The sequence below is a fragment of the Miniopterus schreibersii genome, assembly GCF_964146895.1.
Source record: "Miniopterus schreibersii genome assembly, chromosome: 6".
Taxonomy (NCBI): Eukaryota; Metazoa; Chordata; class Mammalia; order Chiroptera; family Miniopteridae; genus Miniopterus; species Miniopterus schreibersii.
In genome coordinates, this window is record NC_138107.1 from 26,018,058 (window position 1) to 26,045,046 (window position 26,989).

At 37.5% G+C, this 26,989-nt stretch overlaps 1 protein-coding gene across 1 annotated transcript; it reads right to left on the reverse strand.

The window, feature by feature from the left end:
- Positions 1 to 1,265: 1,265 nt before the first annotated feature.
- Positions 1,266 to 26,542, reverse strand: LGSN (lengsin, lens protein with glutamine synthetase domain; the record flags this gene model as incomplete). The annotated part of the gene is made up of 5 exons (XM_081140434.1): positions 1,266 to 2,462; positions 6,963 to 7,129; positions 12,412 to 12,606; positions 13,357 to 13,486; positions 26,513 to 26,542. 5 exons carry the CDS (start codon positions 26,540 to 26,542, stop codon positions 1,266 to 1,268), a joined length of 1,719 nt encoding a protein of 572 aa, XP_080996560.1.
- Positions 26,543 to 26,989: the final 447 nt, after the last annotated feature.

Sequence of the window (26,989 nt, forward strand, 5' to 3'; positions counted from 1 at the left end):
TAGGGGAAAAACATAGTGTATATAGGGTGCAGCCCTATCCTCAGTTCCAGGCATCCACTGGGGGGTCTTGGAATGTAATCCCACAGACAAGGAGGGACTGCTCTACTACAAAGTTGAATAAGAGAGTCTGAGTCTGATTCTAATCCTTGGATTGTGTGTTTGCTATCTAAATTGAGAACACAGTCAGTTTTAATTGAACACAAAATCTCCTGTTTGATCCTAAGCACTAGAATAGGGTTTTCATTAGCCAGTAAGTGGATTTTGGATTTTTTCCCCAAAAGAAGCTAAACTTTAGTGATAGTTACAGTATTATCCCATTCAGGTCTGGAACAAATAGTCTCTGGAGCAATACCAACCTCTGTGGGTCCCAGAATCAGTAATTTAAATACAAATTTCAGCTGCAAATGTAGCCCTAGTTGTCTAGGCAATTGTTCTTACACTTCACAAAGCACCAGCATTATCTCTGAAATCTCTAGTTTTCAGAGATAATGAAGGGAGCAAAGCCCAGAGTCGACTCAGGCCCACACACATACCCATGCTACTTGTATTTTATATACTGGGCTTCTAGATGAGGCATTGTTTTTAAAAAATGGTTTTAAATATTTGACTGCATTGTTCCCAGTCTGAATTCTATTTCCTGTGGATTTGTTTCTTGTGGCCCTTATAGCCTTGAAGGTCCTCGGCCTTTCAAGGGCTAACAAAGAAGGGTAAGAAGAGAAGGGACATATGGGAACACTTCTGCTGACTTGTCATCATGACATAGTTTTGCAAAGCTTATTTAACTTATTTAGAAACATCACGATGCTGCTGCTTGCAAAATAGATCCTCAGTATGTCTTGATTAGTGAGATTATATTAGCAAGTATTTTTATCTCCCTGGCAGTCACAGCCTATCTATATAATTGAAATTATTTCTTTTTTAAGTGATGTAAATTTTGCTTTCTAATTCTTAAGACATTTTTATTGTGTGAATATATTTGTTGCCTGAAACAAACCTGAATATTTCTATCTAGCTCAACATACACAGAGGAAATGGTAAGTTTGCATATTGCAGCTCCACCGCAACTTTATTGTTATCAGAATCCTCTTAGCAACCCACTTCATCTGTCAAATAGTCCATGGGGACAAAATAAAAGAGCCACAGCATTTGTAATGTTCTTGTTAATTACAAAAGTTCAATCTTTTCTCTCTGGTAGATAGATCAGCTACTTAAGTAAAAAAAAAAAAAAAAATCACAACTCTAAAGGAATAGTTAAGGGATCCATTCTAAATGAAATACTCTAAGAATTTATTTCTCTCAGCATCTGTTTCTTCATTTTCCAGCTCATACTTCTTCATGGCAATAAAATACCGAATAAAAGTTTCTCCTAGAGCCTGTCTCAGGCATTGATCTTCCTCAAGCGCCACAAGGGCATCTTCCAGTTTCAAAGGGATCTCAGGAGGTTTCGATTGATAAAGCTCGGTGCTGTCCTCGGGACCAGCCAAGGCACCGTCGCTGCCTTGAAGTCCATCCAAACCTGCTGCTACGGTCGCGGCCAGCACCAGGTATGGATTTGCTGTTGCTGACCCCAGTTTATTTTCTATCCGGGTGCCCTTCTCCCCATGACACTTGATATTAAAAGCACAGCTGTTGTCATTATAGCCCCAGGTCGTGGGCACGCTCGCCTTCTGGTCCTTGCTGTCCCTGGAGTAGCGCTTTCGGCAGCTGGCAGCAGGGGCCAGGAGGCAGCTGAGCGCGGCCGAGTGCTTCAGGAGCCCGGCCAGCCATCGCTCCCCAGCCCCTGCGAGCTGCCCGGCTCCAGGGCTGCAGAACATATTTTCCTTTCCTCCGACATCCCAGAGGCTATGAGACAAAATGCCTGAATTGCAGAACCCAGTCTCGATGAAGAAGCTGGTGAGGTAATTGTATCTCCTGGCCACTTCTTTGACGCCTGTTCTGAGGGTAAATGCATGATCCGCTGAACTGATGCCAAATTGGGGCAGAAAACAGATTTCCACCTGCCCAGGCCTGGTGGAGGAGGAGAAGCTCTCGACGCTGGCCCCGGTGCGATTCAAACCACCCACCAGCTCCTGGATGAAGGGCTGGTCGTGGTCGTTGAGCAGCGTGGCAGCCGGGAAGGAGAGGGCCTTTGGATTGATCATCTCGGGGACACCAAAACTGCAGAAGTCATAGATGAACGCCGAGAGCAGGGAAAAGCCCGAGTCCTGCAGCTGGCGCAGCTGCCTCTTGGCGATGTGCCGTGGGGAAGTCAGCAGAGGCTCACCCGTCACAGTGAATGTGTCACATATCACTCTCGCCGTTCTCTCGGCCCATGGCAAAACCCTAAAGGTTGACAACTCTGGCACCAGGACTATGTCGCTGTTAAAACATGTGGCTCGTATGTGATCCACTTCTTTGTCTTTGGGATTCGGTATCAATTCAAGATAACCTCGGGGCATGAAAACACCGTGGATCACTTTTTCCTGAAGAAGTTAAAGAATAGGGCAATTAGGTTTCGAAACTTGAAAACGAAAGAAAAGGTGGGGAGGGGGGACTTGCTACTGAGGAAAAATTTGTGTTTAACATCTATTAGTTAACATTAACTTAATATTAACTTAATTTTAAGTATTTTGAAATAAAACCCCAATGGTACTTTTATCAACAACTCATTATTTTAGCCTTACAGGCTTTATAGGCTCTTGAATCTGAAAATAGTCATCGTAAGTAAAATGTCTTTATAGCAAATGACAGAGGTGAAGTAAAGCCTTTGGAACTATTTGAAATGATCACATAACCAAAAGTATTTTTCAAAGCTCTTTTTATTATATGGCATAGTTCCTAATACTGTACTTTGGCTTGTCCTATTGTGATCCCCATAGTTAACTGACTCTCAGAAGTCTACAATAAAGAATTCTCAGTCCTTCTCAGAGAGCTGAGTGTAGTCAGTCCTACAACAGACAGGACAGCCATCCTAACACAGGGGAGCCAGGTCTTCTGACAGCTGCACTCCTCTCTTCATTCACTTTTACATCCCAGTTAAGAATTAGCTACCTCACAGTCTCACAGAGTCCCAGAAACATTGCCCGTGAATGTGGACCTATATCTCAACAGTTATCATTTCCAAAATATTATAGCCTTCAAGTCACCGTGAACTGGGGGTCACCAAATCTGACTTCCAGTCCTGGCTCTTCCATTAAATATTTGTGTGAAGTTAGGCAAGTCACTGGACTATGTACCTCAGCATCCACGTCTGCGAAACAGAAGTGTTAAACTAGGTGACTGCTAAGGCACTTTCTAGCCATATACCTTTTGGGTTCAATGGATTTGGTCATTTATTTAACTTTGCTATTTGCAAAACAACACGAAAGTGTTGAGGTTATAATGCCAAACAAACACAAAAAACAATTTCTAGAAATTGTGTAAGAGGAATAGCAACAAGGCTTCATGTGTTGAAGGTTTTATGTTAATGGATGGAGAAAAGACAGACTGTAAAGTCTGGTTCCCATGATGTCAGTGAGCATTATGAGGTTCATAAAACACACTGACATTCTGCAAGCCAGATTGTTTCTCATATTACCTCCAAACCCCAACAGCATGGCTACCAAAGAGGTGCTGGTGCTAGCAGACACAATCTACTAGTCCACTCTTCTGCCTTTGACCGTGAACCGCTGTCTCCTTCACTTTCCACCATCTCCACACATATTTTCAAATGCCGTTCAACTTGGCTGATCCAAAGCTGCTTTTACCAGCGATAAAGCTGAGTAAGACAAGCACTATTCATCTGCTGCTTAATTTTTCAACTCACTAATGGACTTGTATATATAAACTTTACACACACACACACACACACACATTGTGGAATGTTAGAGTACTTTAGTAAGAAATCCTTTAATTCGAATTTTCACTGTAAGAAATAATGTTATTTCCCTAACTTGTCAATTTTTAGTTTGAAAATCTGTATGTTAGTTCTATATCTAAAATGAGGGGTAATGTATTTTATTCATGAGATCTCCAAGAGTTCCTGCAATTTAAATCTGTGTTTGCATTCACTTGGTTGTGAACAGTAGAGAAAACCTGCTACCATTTTACTCTTTATGAATTTAAAGAATAGTAAAATGTCATTCTTTACTCTTCTGGTTATTTAATCTGTCTTTTCCTGAGCACTCTTTTCTAACTGTCGTTTTCTTTATTCTTTTATGAACATTCAGAATGCAAACTACTCTTTATGAGTAGTGGGAAATATATAAATGTATAGATACAGATCTTGTTTGTGACAATCGTTATCTTAAAGTATGTTTATAAATACAAATGCTAGAAAAACGTCACACTGCAATATAAATCACCAGGGACTCAATAAAAATTCTTACAGAATAGCTCATATCTCTACGATAAATGAAGTCTGGGCCATAGTAGAGGTCACCTTTTGAAGTAATCAAAGAATTAGTTATGAGTTCTATAGCAATAATATCATGTTTTGATTAAATCAAAGATAGAAAGAATCTATATTATCTGCATATAATTTAAATGAAAACCAAGCCATTGGCAGAACAGGTAGTATAAGTTAGTTGTGAGGTATAAATAAAGTAATATTTGTAAGACATTGAGCACAGCTCCAGGCACATGGTGAGTTTTCTTAAAATGTAGATACCACCCAGCCAGTATGGCTCAGCGGTTGAGCATCGACCTATGATCCAGGAGATGGAGGTTCACTTCCCAGTCAGAGCACATGCCCGGGTTGCAGCCTCGATCCCCAGTGCAGGGCGTACAAGAGGCAGCCGATCAATGACTCTCATCATTGATGTTTCTATCTCTCTCTTTCCCTCTCCCTTTCTTGCTCTGAAATCAATAAAGACATATTTAAAAATAAAAAAGTAGACACCATCATTATCAGAGGTTCCCCATTTGGCCTTTTCCAATTATATAACGGTCTTTTTCTCTATTCTTAGTCGGTAGTTTGTTTTTTACAAAAAAATCAATGTTTTTTCAATTTTATAAGAAAGAACACTTAGCTCAAATTAACAATATAAAAGCAGAGCTGGAGACAGAAGGTGTAGTAAAAAAGGGGAGTGGGGAGGCAGTGGAAATAGAAGTGAGGAATCCAGGTTCTAGCACTAACTGCCTGTCCTATGTTTTAAAAGCTTTCCTTAACTTCCCTGGGCTTTACTCTCCGCCTGTATAAATGAAGACAATAGGTTAAATTATTTGTTATATCCTTTCATGGTCTAACAATAATTTTCAAATTGATACTTTATTTTCCACAAATAGAAAAAGGTTTTAAAATTACTTTTATAAAGATTAAAATTACTTTTCTCTAAGCCATTGGCAAATTCAAATTATCGACTCCATTCTTTGTTTAATGAACTTCCCATACAGAATTGTGTGTGTGTACAATGTTTAGATTGGTTTGCACAGATGAGCCTATTTTTAACCTATCCATGATAAATTTTCCAAAATGAATTTAATCTTAAATTATAAATATTCATGATGCAAATAAATACTCATTTATACCTTCAAAAGTTCCAAAATAAAGTTGAATTGTTTTGTTAAAAAATATATAGATACTGTATAATCATTAAATAAGAATAAAATAATAACGAGGTAATGAAAAGGGTACTGAAATGGGTTAGAAAACTGGGGTTAGGAAAAAACAGCAATTGAGATAAAGTGTAATGAGTTACATTAAAATTTTCATGCTAGACAAACTTTTTCCCTATCTCAGCTTCAGAAAAATAAAAGTGGTTCTTATGTGGGACATTGAACAAGATAGTGGAAAATATTTTCAAAAGCATTTTAAAAAATAGAATGCAGACATTTTCTCTGTGCATTGATTATATCAATCCTCAACAAATGTAGGGAGCATATTAAGTTATGTTTTCATAAAGGAGTTCCATTGGGGAACTAGAGTCAGACTTTAAAAAATGTAGATTCAGATGCCATTAATGGAATAAATTACTAGAATTTGACAAAAACTGAACAGCAAACAGTTTTGTATGGAGGTCTCTGGCAAGCGCCTGAAGTGCCAGTTATGTTTCCTTATTGATTGAAAGAAATTCATGTGAATTAGATTGTTGGCCTATCCACAGTAAACTTCACATTTTTGTGATCAAAATTAACTAACATGTGTTCTTGCCTGGATAAAGAAGAAACAATACCCGCAGACTGATCTAAAGAATTTCTTAAGATACAAATTTGAATCTGTTGGCATCTTTTTAAAAGGTGTTTTGAAGATGTCTGGTTTTTTCCAACATAAAGCAAATGAGAAAAATTACAATTTGATATTACAGTAATAACAATGATATATTTTTAATTAGAGGATGCTTAACTTTTATACTTTTTATGTAATACTGACTGATGTCTCTTCCTTAAAAATGATGTTTCAGTAGCACAATAAACCTGTCATTAAAATAAACACATGATATAAACTGGGGGGAAAAAATCTTAGAACATATCCAAAGATGCAATATTTCTTGATATCACTATTTTTGAGAACTCAATATTCATTAAGTCATCCAAGAACTATAGGGTATTTCTTATCAGAATTAGAAGCTAAAAGAGATATGCTTTTAATCTAACAAATTCTTTCTATTTAATTATTTTATTCCTTTTATATTTGCTCCTGGGTCTTCTGTTGCAATTTTCTCATGTCAAACAAAATATAATCTTCATAACTGCAGTGAGAGAGAAAAGATAATTCTGTAGAGGGAAATTATTCAAAGCAGAAGGACTAAAATTACCAGTCTTAATTAGTTTTATATTTCTACTGGGTAAAGGAATGGCTGTTTGGGAGATGAAAGTATGTGTTCAGCTCCTTGGGGAGCAGTAATGTGTTTGGGAAGGGACAAGGGAAGAAACAAAATAAAGTATTGGTTTTCAGCTAAACTTGCTGTATGGATTACAATAAAGTAAGAAAGAGTAATCAGGGCCATTTGCTTGCTAACGGTCATGAAATTACATTCAGTCAGAATTGTGTTTGTAAAACTCACCTGGAAGAAGTGTGCAGGGATACTCTTAGACCTGGACACCCCATGGAGATCTGTTGCTTCAAATCGCACAAACTGAAGGTGCTTTCTGGCCATCTCTTGTTTAATGGCCTTCATTCTAGAGGAAAGTTGAGGTACCGTTGGAATTTTTGTGCCGTCCCTGGTGTTATCTGTAAAACAAAGAATGGTTCTAACATATTAAACCATGATGAAATGAGAAGCAAATGGAGGCAGTGAATTATTCATTATGATTATTAACAAAAGCATCATATATTCATGTCATTGGCTTAGAGTTAGAGATCTCACCTTTCTCACTCTGTCTTTAAGGTATTCCCAAGAATATTGTCTCTAAACAGCCTAAGAAATTGTTTCTCACTTGGGACTAGGTGAAAGTTAGCATTATTTGCATAAGTATATAGCAACATCATATGTAAATACTTACTGAAAATGCCTTTGCTTATGGAAATTAGAATATATTTGCATAATAGGACAGCTTTGCCGCCATATAAATCTGTTTATAGATGACTACCATTAAAAACACTTTGGGCTCCTTGAACTAACTGATAATACCTAAATTAAAAGTTCCTGTATGTTTTTGGTTTTGTTCTGTTTGCTAAAAGGGCTTTATATCTTTAAAATGTCATCTGAATCTAAGGCATCTACATCTTTCTGTCAAATTTGTGTAAATAAGCAAACAAAAGTCTTTTTCAAGAATAGGAGTCTTGGAGATGAAAGATCTAGAGTGAGTACTCAATTTTAAAATTAGAAACCTAGAGCAACCAGAAAACAAAAGATGGAATGACCAAATGGGTATTGGAAGTCCCCAGATATAAATAATAATTCTAAAATTAGAAACATAACAAAAAATATTATTTTCAAGACTATTAAGATAGTCTTTATATTCTAAAACTTTAGAATTAGAAGATACTTTGGAGATAAATAATCTATTCCAATCAGCTCATTAGCCTGAGTCCCACTGAGGTACCATGAGGTTCCCAAAATCACACTCTCAGTTCATTGCCAAAATTGAAGCTAAAATCTGAACCTTTGATTTCCAGTGGGTGGCTCATCACCATAAATTACTGAATATATCTAAAGCACATAGAGGGTCAGGCACATAGTACCCATCATAAATGTTAGCTACTGTCAGACCCTTTAGGAGACGCAGCAAACTGTAGGGATTCCACACAAACATTAGAGCCCACCTGCCTCCCTCCAAATCCTGCCTTTGCCCCAGTAACTTTCTTATTCTCTGTGCCTCAGCTTTCTCATTGATACAATATCTATAGGCTTTTTATGACAATTAAAGCCTATATCGTAGGCTTGTCATGACAATTAAACAAGCTTTTTAACAGTTCCTGGAAGACAGCACCATATAAGTGTTTCCTAAATGCACAGAGTGAGCACAACTGCCGTAAGTCTAGTAACGATACCATGATCATATCCGAATTGAATACCCATCAATCTGTCACATCACCGACATTGAGCAACTATAATTTTAAAGTGATACCTGGGCATCCTTCTTCACATATAATTAGGTTTTAAAAATAAGCATAAAGATTGACAGTTTAAAAATATAGATTAAGTAGATTTAAAGTACACAAAGCATGAGGAAAACAAATCACTGGTTCCACCTGTGCAAATATATTAGAGATAATGTCCTGTTACTGATACATTTGGCTACACTGAGACTCCTGAGGGTTTATAACTGCCTTCCATTTAACACAAACAATTAAGCTGTAGCAATTATAGTATTTCATGCTAAATTAGCAGTTGCTGTGTTCCCAACCTATTCTGAATTATTGGGTATTCTGCCCAAGTTAAATAATTCTCCTTCAAAAAAAGAAAATTTACAAGCATTTTAAAGTATGGAATTTTTCAGATAATCAGTATTCTAACATCTTAAGCAATTATATATAAGCTATAAATATTTTAACAACATTTAAAAAAATCAGAATGCATCTCCTAATAAAGGAGTAAGGTCATTTTATTGGTTCACCAGTAATAAGAGTACAGGTAATCCTAATAGTTCTTTATTTTATCTGTATCTTCTAAAGTTTCTATAATAAATATGTATTATTTTAAAATAAGAAAAATATTGATCCACTCAAGATAATTTTTTTTTTTTAGTTACCACTACTATTTATACTGGACATAGTCTAGAAATCTGCAAAAAAAAAATCCCTGCCCTCATACAGCTTTATATTATTGAATGAGGGAACTATAGACAATAACCATGCCATTGAATGCAAAGCTGAGATAACTTATGGTGAAAAATGCTGAAAAAGTGAATAAAGCCTAATCACCTGGAATATTAATTCTATGAGATTGAATCACAATGTGCACAGGTCCAACCACTGATTCAGTTTAAGATCACCAAGTTGCAGTTTGGCAAGACAATGAATATATATATTAGTTTGCTAGGGCTGCCATAACAAACACCACAGACCAGGCAGCTTTAACAGAAATTTATTGTCTTATAGTTCTAGAGGGTAGAGGTCCAAGAATAAGGTGTCAGGAGGGTTGGTTTCTTCTAAGAACCTCTCTCTTTACAGGTGCCTGTCTTCTTTACATGGTCTTCCTTCTATGTGCATGTGTATCTTTATTTCTTTTTCTTACAAGGACACCAGTCATATTGGACTTAGGGGAAACCTTACACAGCTCACTCAACATTAATTACCTCTTTTAAAATCTCATCTCCAATTACAGTCATGTTATGAGGTACTAGGGGTTTGGACTTCAACACATGAATTTTGAAGAGACACAATTTAGTCCATAACAATATATCATCTTGTTCTCATTTCCTTCAAAGCCCTCGTCACCACCTGCGTATTTGTTGTATGAACACGTGTTCTTGTCTGTCTTTCCCCACCTGCATGTCAGTTCCAAGAGCAAGAGCTGAGCTTTACCTGCTGCTGTATCCCTAGTACCTGTAGCAGAACAGGCATATCATAGGCACTCAATGGCTTTAGTAAAGGGATATATTAATTAATTAATTTAATTAATTGATTAATTAATCAATACATGCTATGTGATTTGACCTTGTCTGATTAACAAGCAAAAATTGACATCACATATTTTGGCAAGTATCCTAACTATCGATTTTGCATTTAAAAGTTCAATTATTTCACCAACTGTAAGAACCCTATCCAATCTAATTTCATTTTCAAGGCAGTAACTAATCTTGCTGCATCATTGTCTAAATTTCTTTTCTTCAAATAAATCATACTTGTTGGTTACAATTAAACCTGTTGGTCAGCCCTTCCCAGATGCCCATGATGAATAGCAGGCAGATAATTGCCAGTTCAGGGTCTCATTTTTTTTCTTACAGTGTGGTTCTTGGGAGGTGTTCTCCTTTTCCATCCCCTCAAAGGACTCATAAATTAAATCAATGTGCTCTTTTAGAGGAAGTTTTACCACTGTGAGTGTTTGGGAGGGGGATCAGAAACTATATACCAAAAAAAAACCCACTTCCAAGCTCTGTAGCAACTAGAAGGCCTGTGTTCAGTGACAATGAGGACGTACTTCAGTTGTAGAGAACAAGCCATGGTCACTTACAAAAGGCAGATTAGTTAAGCATGTGGACTTTCAAAAATACCAATTCAGAAAGGGAAAAGTATATTTCAGAGTACACTCTGTAATCAGTCAGCTTATGGAATGCCGGAGATAATCTGCCGCACTCCTTTCCAAGGGCCTCCCCTCCATCCACTGGCTGCTCTGAGAGCCACCCTGCTAATGCAAATGTACTCCACCCTCCTGCCATATCAAGTTAGCCCAGCTGTGCTGGAAAGCCCCAGTGGCAGAATAACCTGTACAAAGCAGGGACAGACACAACAAAATGTGGAAATGTGAGCGGGGGGTGGGGACCTTTCCTTTGAATAAAAAAAATTATATATTTTTTACATATAAATATATATATATATATTTAATTCAGAGTAAATATCACAGAGAAGAAAATACTATGTTGAAATTCCTTGCACTTATTTTGAGGATGATTTTTATATTTAATTTTAAACTACGTATTTAAAATACACATGAAGGTGGTTTGTTTGGGTGTTGTAAAGTTTTTGGTGCTTAGGGCTAACGTAATCCTGCACTGGGCCAAAGAGGGAGCTCCTGAATTAACTAAGTTGAATCAATAATGGTACCTAAGCTCCTAGTTGATTTGTGCAAACATAGCTCATGACACAAGTTCTTTCCTCAGATTTTTTTGACTTGAGACTAAGAAATCATAAATTCCATCTCTCTTTTTGTGGAAAAGCCAATGTGGTCAGCAGGTGTTTTCATATTAGTCTTCCCAATGTTTAAATTTTTTTAATTAGTTGACACTCAAATATTAGAAAATTTTCATATAAAAATCTTGAGCTCAAGCTTCCCTTGATAAAACTAGATTTGGAACACTGGGTGGATATTTCTTCATAGCAACCATTGGCTGGAGCTCTGAGGTAGCCTGGACGGGACATGCATGCTCTAACTCATGGGTTGGAAAACACTGTCTCTAAAGGATCAGTTAGCAAATATTTGCAGCTTTGCAGGCTATATGATATCCATTGCAACTATGTCATTGTAACACAAAGCAGTCATAGACAACACATAAATATTATTTACTAAAGCCAGCCCTCAAGCAGAATTTGGTATCTGGGCTGTAGTTTGTCAACCTCTGCTCTAGTTTCTCACAGCCAGTACCACTCCCTATTTTCTTATACCAGCCCACCTCACTCATCTGTTTATTTGACTGGCCCCTATGGCACTTATGATGATAATCTCTGATGCTCGAGGACTCTCAGTGCTCATGCTTTTCCTGGAGAAATTCATGAAACCAAAAGCACAGAAAAATGCAGAGATAAGAAATGGTATGATAGGCAGATTTTCACACCCTAAACCCTGGAACCTGTACATTATGCCAAACTGCATGGCAAAAGGGACTTTGAAGATATAATTAAGGTTATATAAAAACTTTAATTATCTTAGATTATCCAGGTGGGCCCTTAAAAGTGGAGAACTTTCTTCAGGTGTAGACAGAAAAGAAGTGTGGAAGAAGGGGAATTCGAAGAGATTCTAAACATGAGAAGGATTTGAGACATTGCTGGCTCTGAGATATAGAACCAGAGAGAGGATTCTAGGAGGTAAGGGCCACCCCAATTGACAGCCAGCAAGGAAATAGGAACCTCAGTCCTACAACTGTAAGGACTGAATGAACTGGAAGTGGATAGTGCTTTAGAGTCTCCAGCCAAGAACCCAGAGGTCTTACACTCTGATGTTGACCTGAAAAAGAGAGCACTTTATAAAAGAAAACTGTAAAGCACTTTATAAATGATAGCCTTATAAATTCTTTTAAGTATTCTGACTCCCAGGCTAGCATTCCTCAACCAACATCTCACTATTTCTAATTTAAATACAAATTTGGGATTAGTGGCTGGAACCATATGCCAGTTTGTCCCAGAGTCCTTACCAGTACAGCTGGAGTCTGGGTCAAATTCACCACCAGGAGGGCTCTCCAATGTTTTGAGAGGGGAGGGTTTTATCACTGTTGTCTGATCCTGGAAGTCCTTGTCATCTTGTGGATGAGATTCAGCAGAGCCAGGTCCCACAACTGGTTTGCTTGTATCCCCTAATTTGTGGCACACCATTTCTTTTTTTATCTTTTCTGTAGTAATAAAAAAAAGTGTTAAGGCATGTTGCCATTGTTTTCAACTGTCATTCAATATGGACAGAAATGCTTGAGGAAACAATTTATTCCTAGGCAGTGACATACCAAACAAGGGACAGTGGGCATCATCCACCCTAGCTGCAGGCCATAAGGCAGAATTTAAAAACAATTTTAAGAATCTATAAAGAGTCTGACTGCTTTTGATTATTGCCATGCACTGGCTGTTCCTACTGACTGGCCTTGGAAAAGACCACTATTTCTAGAATTGAGTCTGTTGTCCAAGTTAACTCCTGGTTTCAGCACTGTTTCAGACCCATTAGAGTCTAGTTGTAACTCCAGCATGTGGTATGAAAGCGTGCTCCACACCTTTTTTGTGCCTCCCAGATCTTCAGTAATGACCTTCGTGCTCATTTGCAGAACAGACATGGGGCTCTCTTCTTACTTGTATGTTTCTTCTTTTATGTTCTCTCTTTTTCCCCACTATATCTCCTCGTTCTACCCCCTTTAAATTCAGAACATTTTGACACTGTTTTCATAAATTTACCATCTTTTATGTTGCCCATATAGAAATAAATTTTATTTGTTTTTGCTTCTTCCATAGAAGAAAAGCAAGTTTATTATGAAAATGTGGACCAAAGAGAGATTGTCATTGACCACATATTTTTGAGGGATAATAGTAGCATGATATTTGAGATTAAGAGTCTCACACTCTACTGACTAAGCTAGCTGAGCAGTTGTACAAGGTACCTTTTGAGTTGGATAAGTCCATCTGTCCTATTTCAGCTGAAGGAATTTGTGATTTAATGACTTTCTTTCTTGTCCTTCTTAACTTACTCATCCTGCTGCCTTCGGTCTCATTACCTCCATCTTTCGCATCCTGTAATAGTCAATAAACAAAAAGTCCAATAACAGATCATGCACACAACTAAATTTGGTTGTCAAGAAGGTCTGATAAGCCCGACCAGCATGGCCCAGCGTTTGGGCATAGATCCATGATCCAGGAGACCGCAGAGCGATTCCCGGTCAGGGCACATGCCCGGGTTGGGGGCTCAATCCCCAGTAGGGGATGAGCAGGAGGCAGCCGACCACTGACTCTCTTTCATCATTGATGTTTCTATCTCTTTCTTCCTCTCCCTTACTCTCTTTGAAATCAATAAAAACATTTAAAAAAAAAAAAAAGTTAAAGTGTTAGGTTTTTTTAAGCTGACACTGACACTGGTATTTTTAATGTTTTTAACAAAAACATTATGGTTTCAGGGAAAACTAAAGTGTCAGGGCCAGACTCAAAAACTACATTCTAAAATGTTTTGAACTCTTGTCTTTTTGAAGAGCAGGTTCTGGGAAGTTCCATATCTGGGGGCAAGTTATATAAATACATGACCAGAGTGGCTGCTGGGGCACAGTTGCATCCATCAATAAAACCAATTCAGCCTCTGAAGACTGAAAGAGGGGGGAAATTTGTGTGTGTGTTTCTATGTAATTATGATATATTTGATTCTATATTAACATAGATATATTTCACAAGATAAAATCTTTTTGTTATTTTAAAGTTTCACTTTTTAGAATATTGTCATCTTTTTCACTCCAGATAATCTTATACTTGGATCATATGATACTTATTGTGAGATAGTTTTTTTCTAGTAGTTTATGATTTTACTTAAATATTTGTGTAAAACCCTGGCCAGTTTTGCTCAGTGGTTAGAGCATCAGCCAGTAGACTGAAGGGTCCTGGGTTCGATTCCAGCCAAGGGTTGCAGGCTCATTTGCAGGCTCAATCCCACAGGGCGTGTGTGGGAGGCAACCAATCAATGTGTCTCTTTCACATCACTGTTTCTCTTTCTTCCTTCCACTCTCTCTGAAAAGCAATGGAAAAAATTGTTCTCAGGTGAGGATTAAAAAAAGAATAATAATAAAATTAAAATAAATAAATACTTGTGTAAAATTTCCCAATACACTTCTGATAGGATTCTGATAGAAATACACTAACCTATTGTGCATATTTACCATTTCTAAAATGACGTTGCCAGAAATGTACATTATATCATAGTATTTTGGGTAAATATTTTTATAAATATATGCCTTTGTTTCTTTTTTAAAGAAGTCTTGTTTAGGAAATGAAATATTTGGGCAGGTATATAAATATCAAAGAAAACTGAGCAGACTAGCATTTACATTAGTTTAACTCTTTGGGGATCACTTAATATACAGGTCAAAGAAATCTAATGAGATAAACTTTAAGATTTCTTCCAGCTTCGGACTCTAACATAAAACTGACATAAGAATATGCTAAAATTGAGCACTTTGCCAGGCACCTTTCCTGAGCATACCAGTATCCTCAAGGTAGTTGAATCTCCATTTTACAAGTGATAAAAGTGATAGCCCAAGACCACATGAGTGAATGGAAGATGAAGTTTACAAACAGCTCTTCTGATTTCCAAATGCCATTCTGCTTCCAAAATGCCAGAGACTCAAGCCCAGAGAAAGTTCATTTTTGTAACATTCACATGTCTTCATATAATACAGATGAACAGGAAAAGTTTCTTAAGAAAACAACACAGACAATTCACTTGGTTACTAACCTGGGAAATTCACCAATAAAAACCCAAGAACTAAGTCATAATCCGTGCCTCTGACTCCATAGTAGATGCTCAAAAAAAGTTTTTGTCAGATGAAGAATACATTTAGTCCAGTCCTTTGACTTTCTCTTACATACGAAGATGACCAGAGTACAGACATAGCTATAATAGCTGAAACTAATTTAGGGGATTCCCTGTTTATCTCGCCTACAGTAGAGTATTTTTATTCTCCTTAATCTTTCAATTTAGTTAGAATATGAATGGTGTTTCATTTAAAAACATATTAGCCAGGATTCATGTGGTTTGAGTTCTAATTCTGACTTTTAACTAAGTAGCAAGTCCTACTGAAACTTTGATGTTTTCATCTAGAAACACTGAGATAAATACAAATGCTCAGCAAGTATATTAACATTTTACAAGTATTTTATAACCAGACAATATTATGTCTCATTTAATACTTATAAAACACCCAGGGAACATTGCTATTGTCTAAATTTTTGCCAAGGCAGAAATAGGTCCACAGGAGTTAAATTTGTTCAAGGCCATATGACTGCCATGGAAGAATAGGAATTATTCAAGGAGCTTCCCACATCACCACAGCCTGACAGTTGAACTAGATGGAATTCCAATTTGAATATTATCTGTGTGACTCATAAAAACTTGTTCACTCAACTTCCTCAATTACATATTATTTTACAAATTTTTTTATAACTCTTTCCTGTGTAAGGGTTAAAACTATCTTAACTCATCACCAGCTTAAGCTTCATCAATCCAAATAATGAGGACTATGGGTAACCTGCGATCGGTAAGGCAAAGGCAAAGACATAAAAATAAATAAAACATGATCTCTTTCATAAAGAATCTTACAATCAAGAACTGGCAAGAAAGTATTGCTATGGAAATTGAAGACTTCAATGTTGTAAAGAAAGAGATTGGGGGAGTTCAGGGATAGCTAACTCAAATTCCAGCCAGATAACAAAGAGACACTGTGGGCTAGAGGTGAACACGGAGCTGACACCCTTTCCCAGGAAGGAGCCAACATGTGGCTCTAGCCAGTTGTTGCCATGACAAAATGTGGCCCCAGTGATGCCAATTTTTCAAATCTCCAAAGGCATGCCAGAAATCTGGATTTTTATGTTAAATTTTATGATTTTTTTAAAATGTTGGCAATTTATTTACAGTGTAAAGTAGAGAGTAAAGAAGAAAAGAAAGTTTCTCAACTACCACATAGAAGATCTCAGACTAGAATGCTGTTTAGAACATCAGCAGTTCTAGAGGGTCTCTGAGCTTAATGATAGCTGCAGTGACCTTATTTTTTCCCCAGCAGTGGTACCTAGTATGGTACTGAGAGATGATGGTTAATATATTTAACTGTTAGCACAGCTAATAAAAATAACACTTTTATTGTATCTACTATGTGTTAAGTCTCTTCTAAATGCTCTGTGTATATTCATTTTAGTCTCAAAACCATCCATTGAGATAGATACATTATCATCTCCATTTTAGAAGTGAGGAAAACTGAGTAAAAAAAAAACTAATTGGCCCCAAATAACACATCTTATAAGTAGTAGAGCTAGGATTTGAACGCAGGCAATTGACACTAGAGCACAAGTACTTAAAGTACCCTAAATGAATACTGTCAGTAAGAATGCCCCTGGGGTGCTGGGGTGCTGGGGGTTAGAGCAGAATTCTAGAGAGCTCCTACAGGGCCAGGTGTTAACTCTTTAGTTCACGGAATGTGGAGAGGTTCAAGAGACAGCCATAGACGTTTGGAGGATTTGGGGGGACTCTTTGCAGTTGCTTACCTACCAGTTTGGAAATGTTTCTCAAGCAGTCAGCAATGCAGTTGCAGCTGACAAATCTTCTGGTTGCACCTTTATGTTGAACAAGCAGTGCTTGGTGCATAGTAATACTCAACAGATGTTAGTCCTGATTGTTATTTACCCAGGCACCATGCATTACTGGGATCTCCGTTGGGAAGATACTTCATTTTAGGTTACCTCCTGGGTTACCCCTAACTTACAGGAGATGTCTCCCATTGAGTCAGGCTTTAATGTCTTATCTAAGCAGCACCAGATTCTGAACCCAATAAACTAAAGGAACCACTCAGATAAGTGAGTTATGTCAAGTAGTCTGAGGATTCTCAGAGGGGACCGTGTGTCCAACATTCTCCTACTTGGCCTCTAGTGCTGCTATTATTAAACAGGCAGGATATTTTATAAATAGAGTCTTCAGATAGCCAGAAAAACTAGGCCAAGTTTAAACAGAAAAAGGGACACTGAGCTGAAGACAGGGAAGAATGAAGTAAACCATGTTGGAGAAACCATGAGCATAAGCACAGATATTCAGTTTCATTTTAATCTCTTAGCATAAATGTGCAAACCTAATCCATGCCTAATGTAGACAATCTCAAAATTCTACCACAACAGGTTGATTCTGATTCTTTCCACATTTCCACCAGAGAAGTTTTTCCCACTTCAGAAATGTTTCTGCTCTCATTCCATCAGATGGCTCCTTTGTCTCATGCACAGGAATGGCCTTACAGAATGTCTTCTATTGCAAGGTATTTTCATAATTCATATTTTTATCATCACAGTGTTTCTTCTGAAAGTTGTGTATATGGATTCATATAAGTTTGTCATTTTGCATTTCAGCTCAGTTGTTTGATCAAATTAACTAAAAGAGGCTGAACCTAAAGAGATTCTGCCAAGCATTAAATATAGACCGTAATCTGACCTAATAACTTTCCTTCCAATAAGTAACCAGTGTTATTTACATTCTAAATATCACTGATTTTCTTCATTTACTTTTAATTTTCTCTAACAGTTAGCTTTTTAATGTCAATACTTTAAAAACCTTTGTTTTGACCCCTGACTCCTGGCTATAGTCTGAGATATAATCCTTTATACACTCTGATTTTGTTAATGATAAAGGTGCACAAAAAAAAGAAAACAAACCATGAAAATCACACAAGTTATAGCCTCTGTTAGAAATAACAGGGGGAAAGGATCAATGGTTATCAAATTTAAAAGAATATATCTAACTGAAAAGAAGTGTCTTCAGTTTTCTTAAAGTATTTTCTTCAAAGAAAAAGGGAGGAAAATGTATCAAAAATATTTACAGAAGAGATATTTCAAAGAGCACATCATAAACTTGCATCAGCTAATCTGAAAATATCGATACCTATTAACTCCTAGTCTTGCTTCTGGCAACCTTGCCTAAGAAAATAATTCAAAATATGTAAAGTTACATGTATGTCCAGTGCCACCGTTGTTATAATCGTGAAAACTTGAAAGCAGCTGAGATTAAAGTGGGATGAGTTAAATACACGGTGGCAACCCTGTTCAGTGAATTCGCCATCTAGAAATGAGTGCTTCCGCGCCCCGTCTGCTCCCCTGGTACCACGGCCATCAGCCAGCTGTTCTCCCTGCTTTCAGTGTGACACTCTCCTACCGTCCTCCACCTTACTGCCCATGTTACTTTTCTAAGTCACAATTTTGGTCTTGTTATTGTTCTGCTTAGAATACTTCCCCAGTTTCCTTCAGGAAAAATTAGTATTCAAATTATTATTATCTGAGACACTACACGGTCCAGCCTTCCAATCTCTCCAGGCTCCATAGCTGGTCATTTTTTACGCACAAATCCTATCTCCATCTTGACAAAACTAGTTTTATTATTCTTGTAGCCAACGTTGTTTTCTTCTTGCCTAGCTATTATTGATTACCTAGCTTAACCCAGTGGATAGTTATCTACTCTTCTGGCCACAGCTCAGAATTAACCCAACTCTCTGAACAACTTGCTAGAACCACCCCATTCAAAGACGGCTAATTTTCTTCAATCCTCAGTGCAAGTAGATCCCTTCTTAAATTTTGTAGCCTGTTCAAATAAATCGTATTTATTGCCTTCCTCATCACAATTGGTAAACTTTTCAGCCTCCTCTCACTAAAATCTCACTCGGTGCCTTGTAAATAATTCTCAGTATCATTAAAGTAGCCTTCTTTCATCCACATACATTTTCTCCAAACCAAAAGGCAATGATTAGTTTAGCTCAAGTATTACGATCCCTGAAATGCCAAGTATATATTTAGGTGCCTCTTCTAGAGGTAAGAACCACTGAGGCTGTAAACCAAAGAACTAAGTAGGATCCCCAGTATCTTCTTGGGCAATCTAGGGCACAGATTACACTGGATAGGACAGTGGCCCCGGGGTGGGGGACATGCGGACTCTACAGGTATACTGTGAGGGAGATTTGGCAGTTTGCTATTTAACTGGATATCGAACTTCATTATATCTTCCTCTATAAGAGAAAGAAAAAGAGCTAGAATGTTAGGAGTAGGAGGAAGAAAGAGGACAATTAGGAAAAAGGAAATTGTCAACAGGTAATGAGCGCTTTTCAAATGACATAACTGAGCCTCGGGCAGGAAGGTCACTTAAGTGGCAGAATCTGAATTTAAAACTAATGTTAAGCCCTCAATCTTTCCTGTGCGCTTTAGACGAGGAAGGGGATCCCTTTCTTGTCCGTTCTGGATGAGAAAGGTGGGCGGCTCTGGAGCTTCCCATTTCGCCTTCCAGGTGGGAGAGGCTCAGACAGTAGGGACGTGGGAAACTAAAGCTTGAGAGGGTGGGACCGGCCTGGCACAGTCACAGCAGAGAACGAAAAAGAGCCCACTCAAAAGCAAAAATGCTGAGGGTCCCACAGGTCCTGGAGGCTTTAGGGTTGCAGGGGCCCCAATCCACACCACGCAGGAAATAATCTTTCCCTAGCAAAGCTCTGCTGGACACGTGAAAAACACAGGGTTGAGGTTTGTGAGGATACAAACTCAGGAAGACAATGATGAAGTAAGGTGAGGATATTGGCAAGTAAGAGACTAAAATGAAATGAAATCCAAGATAGATGGAATGAGGTGAAATCAGGAAAGACTGACGGAGCAAACCTAGTCAACAGACTGGACATTCCTAAAGGTGGTATTTTAAATGTATCCTTGTGCTTAATCTACTGCCTAGAAAAAATAGAAATTTAATAAATATTTTCTAATGAATGAATGGCAGCTAAGGCCTACCATGTTGAGATACAAAATCCAAAGGGACATTTGACTCCGATCTCACCTTCATAAATGATTCCAAATGAGAGTTCTTTGGATGTCCAACAGGATCTGGTGTAACCCAGTAGGCTGATGTAATCAAAACAGTTTTTCTAGTGAAAATATCACATGAACTCCTTCAAATGTTTCTTGGGGAAGGGGTTAGAAAAAGAAAAGCTTCTGCTGGTGACAAGCTGCTCCACAACAGCTTTGTCCCTTTACCCCATTAATTTCACCTTTCTTTTGGGAGTTTTTCCCCCCACTATATTTATTCTCTAACCCACAACTTATCACCAGGGATCTGATTACCCTCTTTAAGACATGGACAAAATCTTATTTCTCATAGCACAACTAAAACATGCTGATATTTCAAGAGAATTTTCTAAACATTAATGAACAACATTAAAGAAATTTCAGAAACATTAAAAAAAGAACCAATTATAAAATATATTTTCAGTTCTGGTAGTTAATTATGTTTGTAGACTCTGGTTTATTCCACATCTTACTCAAGACTCTGCCCAAAATATTCTTCTTTCTACATATCTGGTTCTCCAGCCAGATAAATAAACATCATTTGGAGCTTATTTGAAAACATAGAACACTTATCTATGGTCTAGTAAGTGATTCAGGCGAGCTGTTTCTGCAAAGTCCCTTTAGTCTTACACAAAATTAGGAAATCTCTGAGATCATTATGCACAAGAACCCAAAAGACCACCAATTTCCAACTTACAGAAAATGAGATATTCTTAGGGACACATTACCCACAGAGCTACTTATCTTGAAAACTAGACCTTCACTTGTATATTTTAAAAGAATTTTAATCCTTAAACTCTATTGCATTTTAGGAGATTCCATCTGAATACATGGAATCTCTGGAGATTTTTGTTGTTCTTTGTTCTGTACTACAAATGTAATAATCCTCATTGCAAAAATTAAAAGGTACAGAAACTCATAAAGTAAAATGGAAAACTAACAATAAAGCAATGAAAGTTCTTTGTTTTCCTACAACTTTTAGATTTTTGACAAGTAAATATTTTCGGAAAGAGTTGTTTCTTGTTATGACAATTCTTGTAATGGCTCATTTTCTGATATAAATTCTTTAATACTTGTTTCTAGTAAAGAGTTAATGTGTCAATACTGATTGAAACTAAATACATTTTAAAATACACCAAAAATAGAAATTGAAGAGAATAGTTATAACACATTCATACCTCTTATTGACAAGTGACTTACTAAGACAACTCTACTTTTTATGAAATTAATTCATTTTTTCAACAAGTACTTAGTGAATACCTAGAATACTAGATGATCTAGGAGAACTAAAGATGAATTATTTATTGTTTCATGGAACATAATATAACTCGTGATTTTTTTTTAAAAAAAAAGGTGTATGAGTATGTGTTATATAAATGAAAGAGGTACTATTAGAACCATTTTCCTGATGAGACAGCTAAGTCTCTAAACGATGCAGTAACTCACCTAATTTCACACCTAGGAAGTACAGAATCCAAACGGATGGTTTGAAACCCTTCTTTCATTTCTTCATGTTGACAAACTTTACAGACAACAAAGCACTAAAAACTAAAGATGTTGCCTTTAAGAATACTAAATGCTGAACAGTTTTATATAAAAGGCAGCAGGAAAGTTTCTTAACTTCACATTTCAATTTAATGTTCAGTAGAATCTCTTTCCTTTGAGGTGAAACTAAGCACAAAAGGAAAATACAGATAAATTTCTTGGACTTTACAGAGAACCAGAATTTTACTTACCATACGGAGCTAAAAATGGGATGGGCTACTTGTAAAAGTGGCATGTTTCTCATCCTCACACACAATTGTGGAAGGGTTAGATAGCCCAATGTCAAGGATCAACAGATAGTTTCCAGTTCTACCACCAGAGACGCTCACCACTTTTACAATAAAATAACCCAGATCCAAGTTGGCAGATTAGGTGGGACCCTATTCTACCTATATATCCACATCCACACAAGAATTACTGAGAAACTATCATTAAAAAGAGCCTCTGTGTGGAAGAAGTGTCACAATGTGAATGATGTGGCTGCTCCTCACGTAAAGAGCGCTGGATCTCTCATCCATCCCAGCGAGATGGCAAAATACACAAGAGCAGCTCCAAGCCCAGAGCAATCTCACCTCTGCAGCATGACCATGCAAAACCTGCTGCAGAGCATTCTGTATGAGATGTACCTGACCACTAGTTTCAGAGAAGGGAAAAAATGATTTTATACTGGTATAGCACCAAGCTATTTCTATAAGATGAAGCTAAATAATAAAGGAAACTACAGTAATAAAGGAAGCAAAACGTTTGATCAATTCCCTGAGCTTGGTGTTAGTACTGGTCTTATTTAGCATTTTCATAAGTGAACTGAAAAATAAATCTTCATATTTTCCAGAGAATTTTAAATTTTGCAGCTAAAAATATATTTATCTGTGTAGAGAGGATCAAAATAATTTCTGAAAACTTTGTGGATGGGCAAAAAAGCAATAAATGCACTTCAAAGGTAAGAAAAGACTTGCAGAGATTTTTTTCCTTTTTTTAATTTTTATTGACTTTATTGGGGTGGCATTGGTTAAGATATTGCGGAAATTTTTAAATATACGCATTTTATATAATGTATATTTATGAGATGGGTTCTGTAATACAGTGTGAAATAAGATCCAAAAACATAGAACCTTCGGTGAAGATATCAACTAATGGGCTGCTACAGATAAAAATACTGAGCCTCATCAAAAGGAATATTTTAAATATGATAGGAGAAGGTATTTGATCTTTTAAAACTAGAATATGCCTAAAACTAGAATAATAAATATAGTTCTAGTCACTACACCTTAGGAAAACCTTAATGGGCTATAAATGGATAGCTTACTTATATAATGTATACCACATATAATTGTTATTATTATATAAAAGTGCAAATAAATTTCTATCGTGCAAAGAAAAGAGTGTAAAGCTCTTTAGGCTGTAAAACGAAATCTTAGTGGAGATATTACCGGTCAGTCTACAACACAACACAGGCGTTCTGATTTCAGTGAGTGACTCTTAAACCACTACATATGAAACACAAACCTATTTTTAACGACAAGAGAAATGATACTTGAACTCAAAAAAAGGTAGGTTTAAGGTAAATAAAAGTTAATATAAAATGAACTAAGAACCTTGAAATCTGAAAACAAAACTTTGACTCCTAGAAGACAAAACACATTTAAAATATAAAAATAGAATTAGGAAGCTTTTTTAGAGTTGCACAGAAAACAGCATAAAGCAGGGAAAGTAGGGTAATTTGGGGCAGGTAAATCTCTGGCCTGAGCCCTGCCTGTGGAAGGTCAGCCACAGCCTCCAACAGAGCTGCATTAGTGCCCTGACACACAGACAGACAGACAGAGGCTGCAGAGCAGGATGGACCTCTGGCCTCACCCCAGTGGCACCCAGTCCTCCTGCCATCAGGATCATCAGCTCTGTGTCCACCTGCGCAGGTGTCTCCTGGGGGCGTCATAAGCATCCACAGGGCAGAGAACAGATCTTCCCCAACTTGCTTGGCACATCACCTAGCTCAGTGCCAACACACAAGGTTTTTGATAAATTTTCATTATTCTGATGTTGCCATTTCCCTCAATTTCGCAACCTCGTACACCCAGACGGTCTACTTTTGGGAATAAGAATGTGTTTTTGGTCTATTTTCTGTTCACCGCTGCTAAGAATTCGGCTGAATGCGTGGCTTTATGACATTGCTTTGAATAGGGAATCTCAGTAAAATATTCTTCAGGAAAATACCAACTCTAAGGTTAACAACTGTTCATTTTTCCTGAAGGTTCTGCTGAAGAATTTGTTCTGCTTGGGCAAGGGATGGTCCTCGCGGGTTTTCTTCACACACACAACCTGCCCTTCTGAATGCGTCGAGCCTTTGTTCAGCTGCCGTGTTCCTGCAGCCAGCCTCGTGCTGCTGGGCTCGCGTCACAGAGCATCTGGCGTGGAACACAATCTCTGTCCGTTTCCAGACATTAGTTAACTGGAAAAGGAATGTCACACGCCATCTCCTTCCCTCCTCCCACGTACTTTCCCTTCCCGAGGATAGGCCCCTCCTCAGCAGAGCACAAAGGAGGTTATTCAGTGGAGAGCTGGATCAAGTGGACGTCAAGGCTCACCTTTATTACATCCATTAAACACAGTGTTCCATCCCAGTTATCAAGCAGCTTTGTCCCAAAAGGGAGACTGTGTCTCTTGCTGTGAAAATGGTGCGCTTTAAAATCATATTATTGGTTTTTCTATTCTCCTAAGAGTAAATAATCAGCATTTGTCTAGACTGGTCTGGAGACAGGGTGACTCTCAAGAGTTTTCACAAAAGCTAGGTCACTTGGAATCCTTGGCTGAAGTTGTATGAGGTGGGAGAGAAAACACAGTTCTACTATAAGCTCAGAAATAGCAAAGCCTACTCCAATTTAATTAGAAATCAAAATTTCAAAGAGCTGCTGATGTGCATACTAATTGCTTTCTTTCTCTAAGCCATCACTTGCAGCTACAAATTTCCTTTCAGATAAATTGATTGTCTTGCACAAACATGTCCATCATTTAACGCCTCTGACAATGATCCGTCACCGCTTGATAAGCCACAGCCACGCTGCAGTGAGTCCCTTCTTCACGTAGTCTTACCCAGTTTCATTCTTGTCTCCATCTCAAAACAAGCTCTTTATACTCAGTATATATAGCAGTGACCATTCTCCCTTAGGTTTTCATTTTTTTAATCTGTGTTTATTGATTTTAGAGAGAAGAAGGGAGAGGGAGGGAGAAAGAAACATAGATTGGCTGCCTCCTACACACCCCTAATGGGGATCAAGCCTGAAACTTGGGCATTTGTTCTGACCCGGACAACACTCAACCAGCTGAGCCACACCGGCCAGGGCTTCCTTAGGTTTTTATCTGTCTTTTCCCCTAGATGAACAAAGAGCAAGGATCAGGTCTCTTCTCTATATGACACTATTCCAAATAGTGCATTGGTCTACCACGGTGCCTTGCACATAGGTTAGCTTCTTGCGTTATATTTTCTTAACTTCATCTAAAGAAAACTCACGCCTTCCAAGACTTGACCACAGCATGCCTCTCAGTCTACATTTCAGCTTTTCAGAAAAATGTCAGAAAAACAAGAGTAGAACTTAGGTACATACACATTAAGAACTAATGAGAAATGCTACATGTTGACAACTGAGTTTTTTTAATATATTCTAGAACAGATGAGTGGCTGTAACTATTTAAAATGCTGAACATTCAAAATTGGTTCTGTAAGGGACTAAAGTTTTGCCTCCCTGAAGATGCCGTTTTGAGATATTTATTTTAAGCTGTTTATTAAGGGAAAAAAAAAAAAAAAAAGACTCAGAAAGAACCTTGGCCTTTCCTATTTTCCTGCCCAAGAGATTCAGATAGAGAAATCTGCTTCAGGAAAGAGATTTTAGGATGTCATCTTAACCTAATTTGAATTAAGTGTGGTAAATAGGAGGGCTTCGGCCAGGGGCCTGTTAGCTAGATACCCGCTGTGTTCCACAGTTTCTGACAAGAAACTTGCCTAACAAGAACTTGTCCGTCATGTGTTTTCCAGCCCATTCTCACTTCTATAATCTAATACCCCTTTTTCCCACCTTTTCTTCTTTGTCCAAAATGTCATATATACCCAATTTTGCATCACTGTTTTGGAATTTCCATGCTTATGTGAATTCCCCAAGTGCATGTATTAAAAATTTTATATTCTCCTGTTAACCTGTCTGTTAATTTGATATTAGCCCAGCTAGAAGAACTGAGGAGGTGGGAGGAAAAGTATTCCTTTTTTAGCCCCCACAGTTCTCAACTTTAATTATTTAACCTCAAAGCTTTTTTATTAGAATGAGACAAACGCTTTGAGGGAAACAAAAATTGTGCTCTTAATAACAATCAAAATAGCCATAAAATATTTTATAGCATCCTTATGTTTCTGAAAGTCAGTGCTTAATGAAGTTATTTTAAATGGTTATTAAAACTAAGTGAGCTTTCCTAATGCAAATTCTGAATTTAGTTTTTTATTATATTTTATAAACTCAGTATGTAGTAGAGAAGAGAGTTTCTTCACAAACTTCTCCAAAGCAGACATAAAACAAATACAGGCATGCTGCCCTTATTCATACTGCCACTCGAATAGTTGACATACAATAGAAAGCTTTGCTGTCAGTATTTTGGTAAATAACATTTTAATTATTAACTTCATACCTCCTGCAGAAGGTCCCCTTCATTATTCATCTCACTTTTTTATTTAAGTCGCCCCTGGAAATCACAATATCCCCAACCAATGCATTCAACGTGTATTTATATGTATACCTGAAACAAACACTGTTGAAGATGAATTCCACAGAGGCTCTTTCCAGAGGGGTCTGGCAGGTAATAAAAGATAAACGCCCAACTCTGATGTGTCATGCCCAAGGCACAGTATGCAGGAAACACACTAGAAGAGTCGAATGACAAATGCCCATTTATGCCTGACTCCCTACAAACAAAGGCATACAAAGCTTCAAACTGCATTGATTGACTTTTTCTCCAACATACTGAATTTTTGTTATATAACAATTGTATTCTGGAATGAAATCTATTGTTAGAGTCAGATGAGGAACACTTATTAGACAATTGTGCAATCAAAGCCCACAGACAACAGCACAAATGGAAAAATACAGCTGTCAGTGACCCAGATTT